A 22,648-nucleotide genomic window follows, 5' to 3' on the forward strand; every position below is an offset into this window, starting at 1 on the left:
CTCACAAGAAATGAGTAGATCAAGGGCAAAGTGTCTTACTACATGGTTCTGCAGTGCAGGATCTTAGTTCATCTCCTTAACTGCAAGCATGGCATTGCCAGATCTTGTACAACTGCAACTGCAAGCATGGCACTGTAGGATCTTGTGAAACTGCAATACAAGCATCATAAGCATGGCTTTGCAGGAACTTGTGCAACTGCAATACAAGTATGGCATTGCAGGATCTTGTGAAACTGCAACTGCAAGCATGTCATTGCAGGATCCTGTATACAAATGGCTAGCCCCTATGCAGTATACAAGCTACAAAAAGATGGGGCACTGAGCTTAAACACATCTTATTCAGTGGTAAAGAAATTGAATTGGCTTTCTCACGCACTGTCATCGTAGCAGACTACAAACGAGCGGAGATACACTGAACAGAAAATCTTTGAAAAAAGATCTGTTGCCATTGGTCAGCCTTTGTATCACCTTCTGCACCCATTTCGGAGCATGATCGTCCCAATTACACATCAATAGTCTCCGCTTCTAATCTTAGGCCATGTTTGTTGGTCCTGTTATGTTGTCTGCCGGTGTGGTCATCATTTGGCGTGTCGCCTTATTGCCGACTTTCAAGAAGGGTATATGCTGCACTGCTGCATTGTCTATTTCTGTCTTCCTGTTTTCCCCTTTAAGATGCCAATATTTAGAATGGTTATGTACCCTTATTGCACGATAAAAACTAAAATCTATCATTCATTGTGGTACTGCTAAATCAACTTGACCATACAGACAAGTAATTGATTAATCCCTCTGCCCTTGATTCATTGTTTGAGAGAGATGGTCATCACACAAAACACAGTGCACTTCGCCTGCAACCAAACCAGCAGCCTAAAATGACCTAGTGGCCTGCAGGGAATACTTTGTTTGGGAATGTATCTAGAAAATCTGGCGGTCTGGTTTACACATTATGTACTGTATATTTAGAATAACGTACAATGTATGTAGCATGCAGATGAGAGACAGCTGTGATGTATTCTGAGGTCAACCCAGAACATGTTGATTGCATATGTTGGAAACAGGCCTCATATCCTGTGCCCAAGAAGGGAATAGCCTGCATTGATGGTGATTTGCTGCTGCAGAAGTGTAACGACAAAAAACAACTGAAATTGCATCGAAGCACCAAGCTAATATAATGTTGTTACAGGAGATGTGTTTGGAGTTTTGAAAAAGTTACTGTTATGTTTAGTGATGTATTGGGTTTTGCTGCAAGCGTGGCAAATACCCATTCCTTTGGGAGTGTAAAGCTAGCTGCTTATCTTGGGAGGGCCCCTGGAGGATGTGACTATAGTCCCTGTCACCCAACAACAAGTGTCAGGTGTTAAGGATAATCAATAAGAATTCTAGTGGTTTTATTGTTAATGTTATACTGATTTATTGCTAATGTTATCTAGCTAGCGAAATGCCAAAATCAGTAGTTTTGGCAGTTTTGAAGCTAGCTGCTTTGCATCATAATGAGACTAGAGATAGATCTTGACCACCGAAGGTTCCCAAACATATTGATATAACTAGAAATTACCAAGGCCCTTTCGGGTGGTAATTCTTGCAGTTACATGTGGTTCTTGTTAGAACTTCATTTCTCCTGAAAATATCAAATGAAACTTACATGTATGTGGCACAAACTAGTCAGTTGTCACACATTATCACCAACGTCTTGGGCCATACTGAAGGATTGAATAGTTGCATTTAAACAAATATCTGTGTACGTGTGTAATGACAATAAAAATGTTGTGTGTATGCGTGATAAATTCTCACCATGTGGCAGCCTGTATTGGGTGATACTTTTTCATTAGAACCAGCACAGACATGACAATGAAGTCCTTCATAGCCACATGTGCATGCAAGCTAGGACATGGTTTTGCCACTTGAATTTGAAAGCCATGGAGCTTCGGGTGTTTTTCTTTCCACTTTACAGCCCCTTTTGTGGACCTTTTCCAGTTGTGGGTGGTGAGATTTGTCTTTCTTCTTTGCATTGTAAACCGACTTATTGTCAATTAGATCCAAAGTCAATGTACTTTATAATTTGCTCTCATAATGTATTTACATGTCTGGTTAGCATGGAATGCATTAGTTCTATTGCCATTAGGGGACAATATAAGGGTCACAAGAGGCATCAATCTTTTTCTTTTGTTGTTGTACAGAAAATATCCTTAGGATGAGGACTAAACCATTATCTCCCTTGGAGGTTATGTGTTTTGATTGCCTTGATCTTTGGGATTGTGGGGTTCATGTTAAGCCAAGGGATATGGTATTGTCTGCAGGAAAACTAGGTGATTATTCATATGTCCTTGATATTGGTACAGCTGGGTCAATAAGTATGGGGGTGTTGGTACAGTATGAGTAGGAGCTTGGGGGTCCTTTTCACTTGATATCTAGGTAGCAGTAAAATTTGTCCAAGGGGATCATGTTGTGGACATGAACAAGGATTTATGACCATTCCATCATTGATTGGTGGTAACATGTAGACTCACATGGCTCCAAAATCGCTACGTCCCTTTTGAAGTTTTTAAGGTGGCAAATGAAACTGTTCCTATCCCACTTTGCTAAAGTATGTGTTTTAATTTAAAAAAACGTTTTTGACTCTTTATTACTTCAAACAGCCATGCGAGGAATTGAATCACCACCAACCAAAATGCCTAAATTCAATCACCTTTACACAATCAAAGTGTCCACTTCTCGCATTTGGTCTTTTAGATCCTCCTTATCTAGGAAAGTACCTAAATTGTCTTTGATTAATGAGTGTGTCGCATTGTCGACTTCTGTGACTTCAGGAGTCCTCGAACCATGTTCGACTTGGATAGTCACGGTAATTGACCATAAAGTCATTACCATAAAGTCGCTGAATGAACCCACCATTGAATAAACAGGTAGGCTTGTATGTACACCTCGAGAGGTTCCCAGTGTGTGTGCATGTCGTAAAATGTGAATGAAATAATGCGGTGGTTTACATAGGCCTACATACCATGTATATCAGAGGAAGAAAAGCCTGGTAGAAATCTAACAATGAGACTTGACATTGTTGACCAACTGTTCCTCCAACTGCTTTGGTGAGGAGGTAATGCACCTCACAGTACTATAGGCCCTACTTATCCCCCAGTTAAAGGATGTCATCTTGAGTTACGAAGGTCTCTCTTGTCACATTTGCCTCTTGATCTGGTCGACTCCTTCCTGGAAGTGAGCAGATCAAAGCAGACCCCTAAATGTGAAGGGTTGACCAAAGGTACCACCATTTTGGCAAAAAATTTGAAATTCTGAACTTAAAATGTAATCTGAACTCTTTCAAAGTGATCATGGGTGTTTCATTTTGAAAAGGCCTATGCAGACTTTTCAATACCGGAACAGTCACAACATGCACAACCAGAAAGCATGGCAAATTCCAATGATGTACATTATTTGCATGAACTGAAACAGTGTTTACACGTTAGATTACACTTTGTGATGGGGTGATATCCCAATGATAAGTTTGAACTGGGTCATTTCTAGAAAAAGTTGTGACCCAACAACTCAATGAGACTCCCACTATGTTGACACACATTCCAAAAGCCAGGATAAAAACTTGTCTCTCAAATTTTCGGGTGACCCATTTTTATCCAAATGGTTAGGCTCAAATCTTTTTTCAATTAATTGTGTGATAACCTCTATCCTGAACTACTGGGTAATTATTTGGCTGCTATTAGAAAAATATTGTGGGTTGTTAAAGTTTGTTGAAATAGTGGGGCGGAGATGCACACTGCATGGTTGAGATTCCAAATAGGCTGTCTGTACTATACCAGTACATATTTCCTCAAACTTTTGGTCATGTAACAAGGCATAGCCTGCTCTGTTGAGGGCTTTGAATCAACGCCAAGATTGACAGCAGTTGAAACAAAATTTCCCGATTTTCTATCCCATCACACATTCCTATGAATGAGTACTCCACACTCATAGGTAACCTAGTCCTATACAATATCTGGAACAATTTTGTTTCAACTTACACCAATCGTGTTTCAAAGTCATCAAAGGAGTAGACTTATTCTGTATGATGATTAAAACTGTCGAAAAACGATCGGAGTGAAATGGGCTCAAAGAAAATGACAAGAGGCAACGCCCTCCAAACATTCCCTAAGCAGGACAGTCTTTAGTTAGCTTTCTAGACCACGGAAAGAATTGTACGTTGAGACGATGAAGTTCTAGACTTTCGTTAACTCTTTAGTCTGTGCCAGTTTGAGATGGGCTGGCAGAACTTTTACTCTAAGGAGACGAACAAAGCTTATGCAATTAGTGAAGATAATGAAGTTGTTGCATCTAGCTAAAGGTTTCCTCTGTCTACATCACATAGGCCCACCAAGGTATAAGATTAGATGCTGCTTTCTCTCTTCATGTCTGGTTGTGAAATATGATCTGTGTCAGTTGATAAAAGAAGCAATTCATCATATTCGTCTTTTTAGAAGCTGTGTTTGTGGCTTGTAATTAACCCTTGAAAATGAAACGAATACGATTTTGTGTCATCTTATTGGGTTTGGAAGTGATTTGCTTGCCCTTGAATGATAGTTCCTCGTGGAATCATAGGTTTTAAGTCTTGTTCAGAGGATAGTGGCAAGGACCGTTTACTTGCAGTGCAAAAAAGATGGTCCGATTCGATAGGGTACATCCTGATTGTCTTTTCAATTTCATTTTTCATTGGCATTTACACGCCCCACTACACTTGACCATTTTGCTGTTGTCTAAATCTTTTTCTTGTGTGTCTTTGCAGGTGTGAAGTAGAGACAGCATGACGCCAAAAACCCAAAGATGAAGTCGGAAATTTTTATTCTCACAGCGCTATGGCTGTGCAGGGGCAGCTATTCAAAAAACTATATATCTAACAGGTTTAGATCAACGCACGTGTTTAATCACTCTATCATAGACCGTGTTACGGGAAAAGTGTATATCGGTGCTGTAAATAGGTTATATCAATTATCAGAAAGTCTGGTTGAGGAAAGTGAGTATTTGACCGGACCGAAAAATGACAATCCAAACTGCCCACCCCAGGGGGTGTGCACGTGCGTGCCGGGAGATAACTGTGATCAGTACAGAAAGGTACCAACGGACAGCGTAAACAAGGGATTGGCGATAGATTATGTGTCGAATATCCTCGTGGTGTGTACGAATTTGCTACAGGGTCATTGTGAGAAGCGAAACCTGGGCGAGATTTCCCGCACACCAAATAACATGGGAACAAACTCTATCCAAATTGTCGTCCCTAACGACCCTTCTTCTTCAGCTGTTATTTTCATCGACAAGGGACCTGCCATGTCCCTGACCCCTAAAGGAGTATTATATGTCGGTGCTACTAGGAGTAAACTAAATGGATTGGATGCATACAAAGATTTAGTCCCTGCAGTTGCCAGTCGAAATTTGGACAATTTCGAATTGGCTCACAGGTCATCGTTCTCAGGGAGCACGAAAGTTGAAATAGCCAGTCAACTCCAGGATATCTTCTTTGTGGATTACATATACGGATTTGGATCTGGTGGTTTCAGTTATTTTGTGACAGTTCAGAAAACGGCAACGTCGTCGCAGAAATATGCATCGAGAATGGTCCGGGTTTGCCAAAAGGATCCGGCCTATTACTCATATGCAGAGGTCCCTTTGGAATGCAATCAATCTGGAACTAGTTACAACATCGCTCTTGCGGCATACCTTGGAAAAGCCGGTGAGCATCTCGCTCGCAATATGACAATAACGCCGGCCGTTGAGGACGTCCTCTACGTTCTCTTCGCGAAGAGTCAGCCAAACTCCAAGGTACCCTTGAAGAAGACTGTGCTGTGCATGTACCCCATGAGAAGCGTGCGTAGCCAGTTCACAAAAAACATCCAGAATTGTTTCAAGGGGATAGGCAACACCGGACCAGCGCATATCAACACGCCACAGCCTTGCACACTTTCCGTAAGTTTATTTGAAGTTCTTATAATACAATGAAGTAATTTTTGTATTGTATCAGTAGTATGGTATATAATTTTTTACGAAATAAGTCAATATGTGAGCCAATCATTGAACATGTCATCTGTGAATGATTCTAATAATTCTACCAGCAAACATTCTACAGAATGGATGCAAGCATGATCAAGTACGTCAGGTTCGAAGAGACAACTTCAACATCACCATGTTAGAGGTTACTTCCGATGTTTGGTTCCTGCTACAGACATGCAGAAGTCCATTCTTCGAAGTGGCCTATGAGACAACCTGGTACCTGCTACGCAAAGATCGTCTGCCAAAGTTCCCTTCCCGTGAAGGACTACCCTTCCAAAAAAAAAGGTCCTTCTAAGGACCAAAAAAGGCCTTTCTAAAGGCCACCCCAAATATTGAAAGAGATCAATCTTGCAAGCTTGTAGTAGTATGGGCTGTTGTCACTTCAAAATTTGAATTTCCTACTGAGCTGATTGAAGCGCCCTCTTTTATCTATTTGAGAACTATTTTTTGAATTTCCCGCCTAGAATCTATTATCAGACGAATCCTGAATTTCCCGCCTAAATCATGGATCCACCACACAGATCCACCACATTGGAGCTCGAAAACAACATACTATACTACTTGTATCATTTGAACCTCACAAAATTACAGGACAAGTGCTCATACAGTCCCAACTGCATTAGCTTCCACCATACAGGCTCCATACGAATGCAACCATCTGATTGGTAGCAGCATGCTAAGCCCTCATCCATCAATTTATGTTCAGCTTACGATATTATTACTCCCATTTGTCTCTTTAGAAATTTTATTCCTCACCAAGCTTTCGAACCAGATGGCTACACCTTGCCGATTATCAAGATACATTTGGCGAGATTGAGGAGTCTTTACTTAAATGCAGAAATTTCAAGGTTATGATGGATAATCATGAAAGGCTATAATTTGCCTTCCCTGCAATTCGCCTTCTCTCCAGTTCATCGCCACCCAGTGGCCCTGTTGTGTAGGAAATAAAATGGCTGACCTATGGCATCAGTCTTTGCTCTTTCTGACGTCATATCAGCCATATGTCAGAATCACCAATTCGTTGACCCTGCATCTAAAATGCATTCTACAGGAGTTTTGAGTCGTCTGGGTACTTACTGGTTTTAAATGCCTCGGGGAGGTCTTCCTTTTTCCTGAAGAAAGGTGGCGCTGTTAATGTGTTGGTCCAACATGTTCAAAACTGTCGGGGAAGACCCTGAATTCGAACAAGGTCTTAGGGTCAGCAAAGCGGCTGTTATTTCAGCCCGAAGATGTAGGCGCAATGTTTTTCCTAATGATATCAACACAGCTGAACTCTGCGGCTAGAGTGATTGATCAGCGTTGAAAAAACGGTGTGAAAAGTAATGAAATCTGATGGATGTGGCAGAGAGTGGCGTCGTCGCTGATTCAGCCCTTTGCTTGCCATCTCAAAGTGTCGTCGCATCTGTGACACTGCGCTACTGCCGCAGCATAATTCAATTTCACTGAGTCACTGAGCCGTTGTAGTGGACACTTGATGAATGGTAATGGCAAAAGGGAGCTATGAAAAACCAGAGTGAGATACGTTAGCCTGAGAAAAAGAATGTGCAGATCCATGGCTTTGCTGTGCAGTTGTCAAAAGGTTATCAAATGTATTGGGCTAATCTTCTTTGATGAATGGCTGTTCTTGTTGTAACTCGCTTTCATTGTTATCACTTTCCAGAAAAAGCGATGTAAAAAGTCTATCCAAGGGTTCAGGTTCAACCTACAGTGGTGTATCTTGGTGAAAAGATTTGGCATCTGTGGGTTTGATCAACTTTATGCTTGTCAAGTTGGGCTCAGTGTGGTGGTGTACCCCATGCAGTCTTGGTGTTAAGACATCTGCCTCTTGACCCAAGGATGCTGGGTTTGATGTTGCAGATACAATAAAATGATTATTACTGCACATAAATTCAACTGCACTTTAAGACATCTCCGACTTTCTCTACTTGAACGGTCTTTATAGCTGAAGAGAGGCAGATGTAGAAACAAGATTGTGGCCTATGAGATGTAGACACAGGCCTTCCATGTTGTTCATCTTCGTCTTGATCTCAATCAATGTTGTCTACTATGTGCATGATATTTCATGCTTTGGGCCTCAGGAAGTGGTATGCAGGGGTTTGCACGGTATGCTTGGTGAACTCAAAGACACAACAGAACATGTAACAAGATTATGAGGTTGTTTTACAAAGGTGTTGATCTAGATCATAACCCATCCTAAAGTATCTGTCTGAGTTGGTTACATTCTTCATGTTCTTTGCCCACACCTAGATCCACCTGTCGACATTTCTCTTCCCTCTTGACTCTTTCTGGTAAACACTTCTGACTGTGATGGATCCTTCCCTTGGGTGATGACCGCACTGAACTGAGAAAGATCTAGATTGCCATGTGGTTTTTGGCAGTTCCCTTCTGCCAAATGACAGAGTCCTTTCTGTTCCACTTACTTAGGTACCTTGAGAGAAATGGCAATAATGGGTGCCACCAATGGTCCTTTTTGCTGCCTTCTTAGACTTCATCTTGTAATTCCGTCTGACTTGCGTTGGAGCCTTCCCTTCGGCGATTGTGTATAATGAGGAAAGGTCAAGATTGCTAGTGTAGGTTCTGAACCGAGAAATAATTAGTGGAAGGACTAGGACATGTGGCAGAAGGGAACTGCCAAGAAAGCTTCTGGGGTGTGTTTGAGAAGATCATGTTGCCACCAAAAACATTTGGCTTGCTCTATGACTCCTTATTGGGTAAAGTGATGAGCCTTCCATTGGACGGTCATGCACTGGGATGAAAGTTCAAGAGTGTCGATGAAGTGTTTGCCTGATGTGTCTTACCGAAAAATGTTTTGAAGATCATTTGACCAGTGAACTGCCAAGGAAGATGGTGTGTGTTTGGCAGTGACGTCACCACACAACCCTCGGTCTACCACATGAACCAGCAAGATTTGAGGATGTGTGGTTAGTGCATAGATGTCACAATCATTTTTCGTAGTAATTCTGAAAGGATTTCTGCACTGTCACTTCCCTGCGAACCGACAAAGTGCAGGAATTTGCTGCCGTCTGCTAAGTGGCTTACTCATGCTGTCGTGTGCTGGTTGCAGAGGCGATAACACAAAGTATTTTTACACTCTTCTAGTTCGGAATTTGTCAAAGTGACAAACTCCATACACCGTTTACGGGAGGTTCTGTGACTGTGTTTGAAGTGGCACGAAACTGAAATTAGTGGAAAAACGTTTGGTTGTAAGATAACTGTGTACTGTCACGCACTTGGTTCATTACGATATATTAAAGCATCAGACAGAAAGATAGATTTTTTAACTGTTTATTGGGTTTGATGAATCTGAAGCTGATACAGTGTTTAAAATTGAAAAGTTGGTTTATCTTCATATTCCATATTTGGAATCCACTAAATAGAAGGAATCGACATTGGCAACAAGGTTTTAGTTAGTTTTGAGGTTTTTTACTGGGCTTTTGAAACATGATGAAAGCACACGACTTCTGTAGCTTTGGAAATCGCCCTTTTATAGTCTTACTGCTTCCATGCAACAGAACTGAAAAAAAGAGCCCAATCGTACTGTCTCAACGCTCTTTACATTCATTCCCCAGCCAGAAACCTTCCTGTATACATACTGCGCTACACACTCGGCCATTTCAGGACAGTTGAAAGTACTGATTGGCAGTTGCCTCACCTCTCATCCACGAACTTTCGATCACAAGTCGGACCCTTTTCTACTGCTCCACTGTGCTTCCCCACTGATAGATATTATCATTAGCTGCATGCTGCTTCTGCATCGGAAAGCAAAGGGTTGGTATGAAACTCTTTGTATTGAACATGTCAAAAGATCTTCAGTTGATAAATCTCAAGAAGGTCGGAGATTAACTTTATCAAGATTCATGTGCCATGTTTAGATTTCGAACTGTTGGCAAAAACATGCAATGAAAAATCTATTGGATGTTTCAAGCGAGAAAACAATCTCCAAAAGTAGATTTATATCCGAGTGAGTCTCGTGTTTATATTGCAACAGCCTTGACTCACTTTTGAAGAGTACTTAGCAGTATGAGCTGGCCGACTCTCCTAGGATAAGTTCATGCAAATGTCCAACTCCAACTCCAACTCTGGATAATTTTTAAAGATTACAGCAATCTTCAACACTGAAGTCGAAACTTCAGTGCTTTTTTCACAAGGTAGAATTTCACCATGCCGCTGGAGGGTTTGTTTAGCATGCGATGTTGCTATATCAGAGTCGGGCTTTCAACCGTCTTGACGATATTGATCCATTTGTTGGAAGTGATTCCCTGGGGTACCAACGTTCCCTAAGTGGCCTGATTGCAAACTGCACTGTCAAAACTACATGCAATTTAATTGATTTTAAACAATGCTATGAATTCAAATGTAGGCATGAATAATGATGGCGGATTGATTGAGGAAGTTATAGTATTTGGAATCATTGTTATTGGAGAGATCTATGGAGATTTTTGTTATTTCATGATCAGGTTGATGGAATTGGCTGGATTTGTGTAGGACCGCTTCTTGGAGAGGTGGGAGATAATCAGGAGAGGTTGCTCATGGTGTTATTGTTGCATGACCATTTTGAAAGTCAAGTTTGATAAAGTGAATTGTTATCCCACCTTATAAACTTGTTGTAGCTCAGTCTCCTATCCATCCTCCTGTCCAGGGCTTCTCTCTTTCTGCCTGGCGCCACCATTGCCCTCGCGGTCAGCCAGCGTCATTGTTTACTCTCATGCATTTGGTATAAGATATCACCAGGAGATGGCAAAATCTCTACTCTTGCATAACACTCTAAGTAAACCATCCGTTGATTGCAAGAGCATTCTTTGTTGCATTTTCATGAAATATTCAGCTACCAAACAGAATGCGTGAACAGATTGCTGCCAAGTTTCGGTTCATTCAACAATTTTCGCAACACTGATTGACCGTGACTCATACTCTGTCACCATCGACGGTATCAATAATATACCGTGATTTTTTCCGCGGCTACTGAAATGATTATTATTGCAGCTGGTGTCCGATTACAGATCGCTGAATTCATTGCCTTTCACGTTTCTTTGGACTGTCTTCAAGCGTAGGACTATAAACTGGGCCCTGCTCGTTCTTCCAGCCTCTGCTCCTTCTTTCAGTCTTTGCTCCTTCTTCCAGTCTTTGCTCCTTCTTCCAGTCTTTGCTCCTTCTTCCAGTCTTTGCTCCTTCTTTCAGTCTCTGCTCCATCTTCATGTCTCTGCTCCTTCTTTCAGTCTCTGCTCCTTCTCTAGTATCTGCTCCTTCTTTCCATACATAGCCAAACCAAACTCTCTCTTGTCACTTGTGTAAAACTGTTGACAGTTGAGAGTTTGGTTGTCTGGGACACAATGAGACAGGAATTGGTGATTGGAAAGCTCATTCTGGAGGTTTGATGTGCTTGGCTACTCAACCTTATTACTCCGCCCTTGGTGTTCAGTCAACGTAGTTCACTGGGACAGAATCTTGGTACCATGATACGTTGACTTGCAAATGCATCTGTGTTAGGTTTCCTTATTGCCCTTAAGAGCTTGGCAATAGCCTGCCACTTGTCTGGACGCAATACCGACAAGGCTTTACAATTTGGCCAAACAACTTCTTTGAGAAGTTTTATGTACCGACTGCCTCAACAAGTTTGAATTCGTGTCCTTAGAATGAAGAGTAGACATGAGTGGATAGGATGTCAATATTATTCATAGAATTTTAAACTGTTGTCGATCTTTCATGCTGACACACGCTTATCTGCTAACAACCCTTCATTTGATCTGCATAATGCTGTCAACGAATTCATCTCGTTGGTAGCTGAATTTTGAGTGCAATTTGAAAAATGCAACTGTTTGAAATCAAGTTTATTTTCCTGCAACAGATCTTGGAGGATACACAATTCTTCATGCAGATTGGCCATTGTGGAGACTTTGGTATCTAAATTGTGAAGAAACGACTCTCTGCAGGGACACTTGAAGCTTGTAAAAATGTTCTTTTGCTGATGGTCAAACAGGAGAATAGATTTTTGAGTGGTTATGACAGTGAGAGGTTGGAATTGGAAGCAGACAAAAGTTGTTTTATTGGAAAAAAGGAGATGATGTGGTCTCTGTGTGCAGTAACTAGAGTTTTTGAAGACTTTTAAACTGAATCCTGAAAATTGTTGTGGTTATTGTTTTAAAAAATGGCAGAACTGTTGGCAAGTTCCACAGTGTCAAACACTGGTTTGAGGACTTATTTTGACAATATTGCCAATTATCAATGTCATCAATCTCTGTCTTCGACAGTTCAAGTCGTCGGCATGATCGACATGACTAACAAACCGGCAGCAACATCCCTCCATGCAACAGATTCATCGTGCATGTAGAAACCAATCAGCCCACCACTGTAGGACTTCACGTTCCTTGATATTTGCCTGGGTCAGCTAATTGTTGTTGCGGGCTATTTACTCCATTACAGTTTCGCCACCAGGAGGTAGCTTTTTCATTTCGGTGATTCATATTACAGCTGAAACCTGACGAGGGTATTGATTTCTAATGGCTGTTCTTCCCCACATTGCAGCCGAAATGTAGTCTTTTGGAAAAATTACAGAAATATTATCTTGTGGTGTCATGATGTGTATTTTCCACCTGAAACTTACAAGAGAACTGTTTTCACTTCTGAGTTGGCTTTGATGAGCTGAATCACTCTCCATACAGGACTGTCACTTATCGTATGGAGCGATAACAGCTCTCCAGTTGCAAAGGGTGATTGATGGGAAATCCCCTTACATTCTTCTTCTTATGTTCGATCTCGCGTCTTTCTTATTCCTATCTCAGATATTTAAAAGCTGCGCCGCTAGTAATAAAAAAGGTTCAAGTTACGACTTTCCTACTTGTTGGTTGGTGCGACCAACAGGCTAATAGACATGTCTCGAAAAAGGCCTTGTGAAGAAAGCAGTTGCCAATAGTCGCGTATATGCTGAGTCATCTGGTATCTCATTTGAAGCCCGATCTGAAGAATCTGTTGGTGGATTTTTCTGAGTTTCACGTTTCATGCCAGCCTCCTCATCTCAGATTGAAGACTCTTGTCGTAGGATTATTAGAAATTGAGAGCGGATGAGCTGCATGTTCCCCTGTGTCCTAGAAGGTGAGAAAATTCAATAGATTTTGTTTGTTCGCGATGTGTCGGATTCTTCTTGATAGCATTTTCAAATGATCTGCATTTTTCCCGTTCCAGAATTACAATATCAACGATGACTACTGCGGGACTCACAATTTCAACACACCGATCGGTGGGACTATTCCAGTATCGGCCACCCCTGTCATCAGCTTTGACAACACGCTGCTTACTGCAATAGCAGTGTCGCCGGTAGCTAACTACACCGTGGCATTCTTGGGGACGGAAAATGGACAACTGAAAAAGGTAAATTCTTGACCATTCTTTATCTTTCTATTTTTTCCTCATGTAGGGAAAATAGGTTCATTGGAATGATTCATGAAAACAAATATATTACTATAATATTCATAGTTGTGACTGAACTCATAGAAAAACGTCAATTCTCCAGTTACCAATATTTTGCTACGTGCCAATATGTGCTTCCCGCTCGCTGACTTCGAAAAAGTGCTGCTTCTGCGTGAAAAATTAAACAAAATTGTATAAATGATGGTTGTTTAGTCATCGTATCGTGAATCATACGTGTGCTAAGGAGGCTTTTTCAACAAGTTTCTGCTTCCGATTTGCCAAGATGCGCCTTGATACGGCTAATGAAAGCACATCCCTTTTAACCCTTTCCATTTCTCGATTTGAGAGAAATGGATATAGGGGCCTAAGGTATTAAACACATAGGAATACTCTTTGCTTTCATCTCTCTTTGACAAGCTTTGCAATTACAAATCAGACCATTTGAAATTAATGTAATTTGTCAGATATACCACAAATTTGGTAAGATTTTCTGTCAGAGAATTCACCTGAACATTTTCCATGTCCGGGAAGGAGATTTATAAAGTCAAGATTTTGGGTTTAATTGCAATTGCCCCGAGGGCTGCAGACAGAGGGCTTTGTTAGATTTGGCTTCGGTCTGAAGTCCATGATAAAAAAGTGTAATATGAAACTAAAAAGGAGCTTTGAATGGTTGAATATTTCAATTTCATCTCACAAGGATGAGCATCACATTAGAAAGATGATCAGTTCCCTTTGTAGAAATGCGATAGTTAAATGGGAAAGATGGAAGGTTTTCAGCTTTTGTTCTGAAGAAAGATATTTTGCCTCCCTCGTTCCCACAAGGGCGGAAACCATTTGAAGCGAATTCCGACAATGAAACTTTTGTGAAAAAGCCATACGTGCGTTTTGTTATTTCCCCATGAAAAAAAATCCATACAATAAACAAAGAGGTTTTCGTGATCTGACTAAATGACGAAGGAACATGCTATAAAACTTTTCAATCATGGTTTCTTTGAAATGAATATAATTCTTTTTCTGTTGAGGAAAATGACAAGAGGCATGATTCATGGTTTTCACGTGGAAACTGATCTTGGCACGTGTGGTTGCAGCGATATTTTCAATTCTGATTCTTCCTCACAAAGATGGGTGAAAAATCATAACTCGATGCTGGTATTCGAATTGTGCTTGTGTTGGTTTCGTGACATCTGCCTCATCATCAATCAATCAGTTTGGTTTGATGCTTCTGAAGTAACATCCCTGTTACGTAAAAATCTATAAATATTAAGAAAGAGCTCTTGAAATGGGTAACATAAGCAAGGGTTAAGGTGCCAGAACCAAAATTGAAGAAGGCAGCAAATCCTCAAATAAAACTGAAACACTGGGCTGCAAAATATCATGAAAATGCAGAATCATTTGGGCTTTGAATTCATCAACTTGGCACTGCATGCAGGTACCAGTTTGAGAAAATCTGCTGCGAACTCGGTCCTACTTAATGCCCTCAGTGAGCTGAAACAATACCTATCGTGATAATGTGCAAGCCCTTTGGGAGAGGATCAACATATACTTGAGAGAAAATGATATTAATCTTCCTCAATTCAATATGTCGAATCTATTCCCTGAAGTCCTCGAAGTCTTGAATTTCTGTTGAAAGTGGAAGATCCATTGATCGCTATGAGTATGTGTGACGCGTTGCAACCAAGGAGGTTTTAGTGATTGCTCTTTGGTTACTGTAAATCCAGTTGCACATCATCCAAGTCAGTGACAAAGCAAAGTGCGCAGTTCTTTATGCTGAAACCGCTCGACACATTTCAGGTGTCCCCAGAGAGATACGAGTAAACTTGCATTCCGTCAAAGTTGTGCAGTCACTGGTCATAACAACTGAAGGGGCAGCCCTGTAAGATATTCCTTCATAACTTTTAAAAGCTTTTAAAAGTTTCTCTTCTCGATTAATCCCTAAGGGGCGGGTTAACTCGCATTGGTCATCAACAACTGAGGGCGCAATGATGCCAGATATTCTCTCATACCTTTTAGAAATCATTTTGAACGTTTCTCTTCTGGAACCCCACAAGGGTATAATACACATTCAATCAAGCTTGTTTTGTCATTGGTCACCAACAAGAGGAAGCACCCATGCCCATATTCGTTCAGATAACTTTCCATAATGACGCATTGAAGACGATTCAAACTCACCGTCCTCATCCCGAAGATTTTCCCACCGAATGATTCTGCTTATCATCGCATGACGGTTCAATGCTCGGTATAATACACTGGAGGTCTCCGACTTACGGAGGTGTGAAAATGAATCCGTTAATTCACCACCGCTTCATATTTCTTGGGGTTCATTCTTTCTCCCTATCTGAGAAAATCTGACGTCATCAAATGCACTGGTGGACCCAGCTTTAGAATTTTATAATGAGGTATTTTCTTGGCGTGATACGCATTTTTTCTGGTTCTCTGGTTTCGCTGACACACAATAGTAAACAGACACCTTTCCCATTATTTACAAAAAATACGATCCCGGTGATCTGGAAACTGCCGGGGTTAGGTCCCGTGGGATGCTGTGAGTGAAAGGATGAGGCTCCCCTTGACAATATGTTGGCAAAGCTATCTGAAATTGGACCTCCGGGTCTGTCCCAAGGGTTCTTGGGATAGCTACGATTTAAATCGTGCATGATATAGCCTACCATCGTCAGCCAATTGGAAAAAATGACACCAAACAGCATCATGCTTTACTGAGTGTCAGACTTGACGTGAATCTGAGTTCTGCTGGTATCCTGGTGACAACGGTGTCTCCCACTCTGGGAATATTGGAGGTCACTCAACCTAACATTTCCTTGTGATTGTGAATGGAAAGTGTCACATTCGGGCAGATGGAAATGTTATGAGATGATGGACCCGATAATACCAGAAACTGAATACTAACATTATGATATTGAATGTAAACTCGAGTAATGGAAAAGGAAGGCAGGGCCAGACCCTTCATTGTCAAGCACCCCAATCTCACTGTAGGGTGGTACTCTTGGTATTAAGAAGTTTTGCCAGTGTGCAACACAAGGTAGGGTGGCCAGTAATTTAAGGTAGGGTGGCCCTATATGAACCCTTTACAAAATTCGAGAGCAAGGTCGGGTGGCTCTTCCAAGGTAGGATGAAATGCGCTGACAAATGGCCTTGTGGAGAACACTGGATACACTCATGGCCAGAACTGGGAAGATAAAGTGTTCTTTGTACGAGTTTTTCAGAGGAAGTGAAAGTCTTCCGCTAGCTGTAATAAAATCTAGATCACAGGGTCACCTTGTTCATGCTATAATGAACCTGACAAAAACACTGCCAAGAATTCTGTATTGAGCAGATGGTCATGAGAGCTGCCAACGAACCACGATCACCAGCTAGGCTAGGTCCCTACGATCGTTATTGGAATTACGCATCTTGATGCCCTGCGTGGCGTGATATTAGGTTTAGCCTAGAGATCCTTATCAAATATGTATAAACTGATACCATTAGACACATTGGAAGCAAACGATGCAAGAGAGAGGCACACATTTGTGTCTGAATCATAGCTGTGGGGTGTAGTCCTTCCTGATGATCAATTACTAATTCCCATGGGCATAAAATTCTTTGAAATTGAATGAAAATTTGAAATTAAAAATTTCGTATTCTTTTAAAATTCATTAATATTTCATTGAAATTTTTGATGGGGATGAGAAAGTTCTGATGTATGGCAAATCGAAAGGCTGAATATCTCAGTAACTGGATTTTTGTTTCTTTGATATTTTTTACTTCATTTTGATATGAAATGATTGCACGTAGTCGTCATCCTGTAGTTGTGTTATGTCAGTTTGAGAGCGCTGAAGTGACTTTAGACTTCCTGTTGAATGGGCAACTCTTTCCCTGTGATCTAGAACAGTCCATCCTCACTCTCTTAGGCCATGCAGGGATCCGAGAAATTGGCAGGGAGTGCCATCACATTTGGAGACTTGGACCTGTCAGCAGCCGATGCAGTAGGGCTGAGAACTCCTTTTGGCATGTATGGGAAGAGGGCCAGCATGGATGCCAGAGCCACTACTCATCTGGCGTCATGCAGGACAAGACCTCTCTTGGGCTGCGGTCCTGAAGGGCAGATATCACTGCCACTCACTCAATCAGTCTTATTGCAAATATCATCTTCATGTCTCTTATACTCAAGTATTGCGAAGCACTTTATAAAACACGTTAAATTTGCACACGCAGTCTATTGCTCATGTCCATTTTGTGTCATTCAAACTTACCTATGGAACACTTTTGCATGTTACTCCATTTGGGCTCAAACACAAGAGTATCCCTTTAATTTTCTAAAGGGAGAACTGAGTTAACAGCTCGGCCGCCAGGCGGCGCCCTGACCGATCCCGCGAGATCGCGCCGATCTCATGCCGCCATATTCAGTCTTTACTCTTGTGCTTCTACGAAGCACATCGTTTTTTCAAAGCTGCCGTGAATTCGATTTAAAACCAAATTCAACCAGCCAAGTCTAGACGATTTTTGGGTTCATTCACCTACGGAGTAGACCGCCAAACTAATCTTGGCATTAGTATTGTCCAGTCTATTTAATTATAGACATTTTCTTAGCTAGCTTAGTCGACCCGGCTCCATTATTTTGATCTTGGTAGGGTAGAGTTAAGTAGGCTATTCTCCGCTCTATTGTAATGAACAAGACTCAGATCCATTGCAATAGTGTTTAATTCAAGTAGGCATGTTTTCCTTTCCATTAATTATTGCGTCCTTTCTGGCCTACTTGGGGTTCCCAGTGTTTTTATTGTCATTGGTACCATTTTTTATATGGCGTACCCCTCCGACGGCATCCTTTGTCTCACCACAAAGGAATGCGTCTGGTGGCGGGAAACGGGCAGCGAAGACGCCTAAACCCTCTTCCGGTTCCGTTTCCGGGCATATAACCCGGAGGTCTAGCAAACCTCCCGCCACCACCCCTTCCGTCAGCCGAGTTCCGGTTCCGGCCGCGGCTGCGAAGGATGCGGGATCTGACATTATTAATGTCTGTGGTCCCAAGGGAGACTTACATCCAATAAGTCTCCAAGGGTTTAATATACCCCGGACCTCAGGGAACCTTCCGGTTCCCCTGTCGTCCGCTCCCCCGAGTACAAGCCCTTTGTACCCGCGGGAGCACCCTGCTTCCGGTCCGCCGATTGCAGTTCCGGTTACTGACGCGGGTTCCCGTTTTTCAGTAACCGAAGACTCTACTGGGGGTTTTTCTCAGTCTTTACTGCGAAATAACCCCAGTCCTCACGGACACAGTAGAGTAGGGCCGGACCTTATAACGCCACCTCCGAAACGCCATGCGTCTTCGGTAACAGCGTTTCCGCCCTCCGTACCTCCTTCTAAAAGGGCTTCCGGTAGCTCCATACCGGCGAAGGAGTTACGGGCATTTCCGGTTTCGGACTTCGTCCTACCGGAAATGCAGGCACCTTCCTACGTTGGCCAACCTCTTGGGTGGAACCAACCGGAAGTGCCACCCCCTCCTCGTAGCAGAGGCGTCGTTCCCATGGAACGAGCTACGCAGAGAGGACATCTGAACTCTAGTTCAGAATATGGGCAACTTCCGCTTCCGGAAGACCCATTCGCCCGCACATACGGCTTCCAGGGTTCGCTTATGCGCTCACCCTCGCCTCAACCGCCCGTCGTTGAGAGAAGCCGCACGTCGGGTCCGGAACCCGAGTCGGGACAGCAACTGTCCCAGCTCATCCAGATGGTAGCAGGTCTTTCTGATAGACTCAGCCATCTGGAGCAGGGTTCCGGTTCCTCTGGTGCGCCTGGTCCCATCGGATACCCACCATCCGACTCCTCTATTTTAGAGGAATTTTCTGAGAACGAGAGTTCTCAGCCAGGCTACCGCTCCCCCAATCAGGAGGAGCTGTCACCAGAGGAGGCCAGTATCCTGTCGGATATGAGGACACTCAGATCCTTGATCAGAGCGTACCTCCCGCAGGATCTGTGCCCTACCCCGCCGGAACTGCCAGCCTTGTCAACACCGACCTTTTCACTCTGGGGACAGGAAGTGGATCCCAATCCACAGGTTTCTCAAGGCTCCACTCGGGCACTTGAATTCCTTCCTCCCTCCCCGTCGGTGTTAGCAGTCTCTGAACTTTTGGAGCGTACAATCAGAGACTCACAAGGCGCCCACCAACGTACTTCCATCCCTGTCCTTCCGGCAGTCGGACCGGAAGCTTGGTGTAAACCGGGGAAGTTGTTCACGGCACAACTTCCTCCCGTTAGGCAGTACCGCGCTGACTATTATCGAGTCAGCTCGGCCGGCTGTCCAGCTGCAGCATCGACTTCCATATTAAAGGACGATGTACAGCTGGACCAACTCGTGCCTAGGGTGACCTCCTCCTCGGCTTACCGAGACCTTAGAGCACAAGAGGGTCTGGCCAAAAACACGTTAGCGGTGCTCTCCTACGCAGAGCACACTAACCTGGCCCTAGCCAGATCCCTAAAAGATAATGAGTCACTATCTGATGACACAAAATCGCTTGTGACATCCTTGTCACATTCGATTAGGCACGCTATTGCGCTGTCCGCCAAGACCGCAGCAAATAGCGTCCTACTCCGTAGAGACGCCGCACTGGGCTCTCTCAATGTCATCAGATCCCTCCAGCTGGAAGGGGCCTTAAGAACCGCTCCTATGGACGGTTCTTTCCTGTTCGCAGATTCTGTACAAGAGGCGGCTCAAGCACAGAAAGATTGGGACAAATTATATGCCCCCACTGCGACACAGAGGGCCAAGACCTCTCTACCTAACGCTAGAAAGATAGAGAGGCCCCAGCAGGCATCGGTTTCAATCCCGTACGCCAGGCAGGTCCTGCCTAGGCCTACCCCGCCTAGTCAGCCTGCTCCTGCTGGATCCTTCCGACGGGAAGCGGAGGGTCGCCGGACTGGAAAGAGGAAAAATACTTCCTCTAACCAGGGTGGATCCGGTCCGACTAAGCACTCCTTTCGCCCAAGGGGTGCTGGCCGGAAGAGGTGACTCCCCCCTCCTTTCTCCTCCCGGACGCAAAAAGGAGCCGACTCCGGTAGTCGGGGGCCGTCTGCAAAAATTTGCAGACATTTGGGACGATTGGTGCCCAAAGGGGTCCCCAGTCCCAAACATGTTGAGGTACGGAGTGAAACTAGATTTCAACCGTACCCCCCCCGACTACCATATATCCAACCCCAGTTCAGCCACCGAAGGACCCAGTCAAGGCCTCTGCCCTCCAAGCAGAGGTCGCGACATTACTGGAGAAGCAAGCTATCCAGGTCCTTCAAGATCCATGCTCCCCCGGCTTTTACAGCCACGTTTTCTTGGTTCCCAAGAAAGCAGGGACATGGAGGCTGATCATAGACCTTTCCAGGTTAAACACCTTCTTGAATGTTCCTCATTTCAAGATGGAAACCACCAGGTCTATAGCAACGGCGATACAGCCCAACGATTGGGCGGTATCGATGGATTTAATGGATGCGTACTTACATGTACCGATCCATCCAGACTATCAACACTTCCTTCGATTCCATTACGAAGGAAAGACGTATCAATTCAGGGCCCTGCCGTTCGGTCTGGCATCGGCACCCCTAATTTTTACGATGATAGTCACAGCCTTCGTCGCTCCCTTTCACGTGATGGGGTTCAAGCTCCATCACTACCTAGACGATTGGCTACTCCGTTGCAAATCGCAGGAACTACTACTGCAACAACTTCAGGTTCTAAAGCAAAAAGTAGTTTCCGCAGGTTGGATTATCAACGAAACAAAGTCAGAATTCATACCATCCCAAGACTTCGTTTACGTTGGAGTTCGGTTCCTTACGGCCATAGGGAAAATGCTGCCCCCCCTAGACAGGATAAAGAAAATTCTTCATCTCGTCGCAGAATTCAGAGGAAGGACTCAAGCTCCCGCAAGGCGATGCTTGAGCCTTTTGGGACTTCTGAATTCGGCAGCAGACCAAATCCCCCTTGGCCGTCTATATATGCGTCCCATCCAGATGTTTCTAATGTCTCTATGGAAACCCCACAGGGACCCATTAGACAAGTTGGTATTGATACCTCAATACCTACTCAAGAACGTCTGGAACTTCTGGGAGTCGGAGACTCGTCTCCAAAGCGGTGTAGATCTTGCTCCACCGCCCCCAGAAGTGTCCCTGTTCACAGATGCTTCCCTACTAGGGTGGGGAGCACATCTGAACAACGGGGACATGTCCATAAGAGGTCTATGGACAAGGGAGGAGACCATTCTTCCAATAAATATATTGGAAATGAAGGCTGTCCTTCTGGCCGTGAGGGCTCTTTCCCTTCGCCTGAAGAATCGGAGAGTAACCCTGTTCTCCGACAATTCTACAGTAGTAGCATATGTCAGGAGACAGGGAGGCACAAAGTCCGGCATTCTTTGCCAGCTAACTTGGGAGCTTTACCATCTTTGTGCCGACCTTGGAGTATCGATATGTGCCAGACACATACCGGGCAATCGCAACATCCTTGCCGACGCCCTGTCCCGTCAGAACAAGCTAGTTCAGACAGAGTGGACACTCCATCAGGAGATTGTAGACGACCTTTGTCGCCTTTGGCAATCTCCGAAGGTAGATCTGTTCGCCACCAGGCTGAACAATCGCCTTCCCATCTATTACTCTCCACTTCCGGACGAAGAGGCCCTGGAAGTCGACAGCCTTACAGCCTCTTGGGTCGGGCTGAACGCATATGCGTTTCCACCCCTCCCTCTCATCCAACCAGTCCTGAACAAGATCTTGACCAGCCATCCGGTGAGAATAACTCTCATCGCACCTTGCTGGCCAAATCAGGCCTGGTTCCCAGCCTTGCTGGAGCTCCTGATAGATCACCCCAGGAGTCTTCCTACTTGGAAGCACCTCCTGTGGCACCCCCTGGGGAGATGCTACCACCAGAACCCTGGATTTTTCAAGTTTCACGCCTGGAACTTATCCAGTTGCATCTCCACCAGAGAGGCTTTTCGGACATCGCTGTCAAGCGCATGTCCGCACCTCAAAGGGGGTCTACCCTTGATGTGTATCAAGGAAAGTGGTCTACCTTCACTTCCTGGTGCAGGGAGAACGGAGTTAATCCGATCTCTCCCTCTATATACAGATTAGTTGATTTCCTTATTGAATTATTCACGGAAAGACAACTATCTGTCACGGCTATAAAAGGGTACAAGTCCGCCATCGCTTCTACCCTCCGTGTTTTAAGCACCTGGGATCTTCGTTGGGA

At 43.7% G+C, this 22,648-nt stretch overlaps 1 protein-coding gene across 5 annotated transcripts in view; it reads left to right on the forward strand.

Annotated features, from left to right (window-relative positions):
* The window catches only part of LOC135491390 (plexin-A4-like), a 219,650-nt gene that overhangs the window by 6,381 nt on the left and 190,621 nt on the right, over positions 1 to 22,648 (forward strand). For all 5 annotated transcript variants that reach the window (XM_064777229.1, XM_064777230.1, XM_064777228.1 and 2 more), the window contains exons 2-3: positions 4,769 to 5,943; positions 13,207 to 13,392. In XM_064777229.1, the coding sequence (XP_064633299.1) occupies positions 4,807 to 5,943; positions 13,207 to 13,392 (1,323 nt within the window). In that variant the 5' untranslated portion in view covers positions 4,769 to 4,806. The remainder of the gene's footprint in view (positions 1 to 4,768; positions 5,944 to 13,206; positions 13,393 to 22,648) is intronic.

Source organism: Lineus longissimus, chromosome 7 (genome assembly GCF_910592395.1).
Source record: "Lineus longissimus chromosome 7, tnLinLong1.2, whole genome shotgun sequence".
Lineage (NCBI taxonomy): Eukaryota > Metazoa > Nemertea > Pilidiophora > Heteronemertea > Lineidae > Lineus > Lineus longissimus.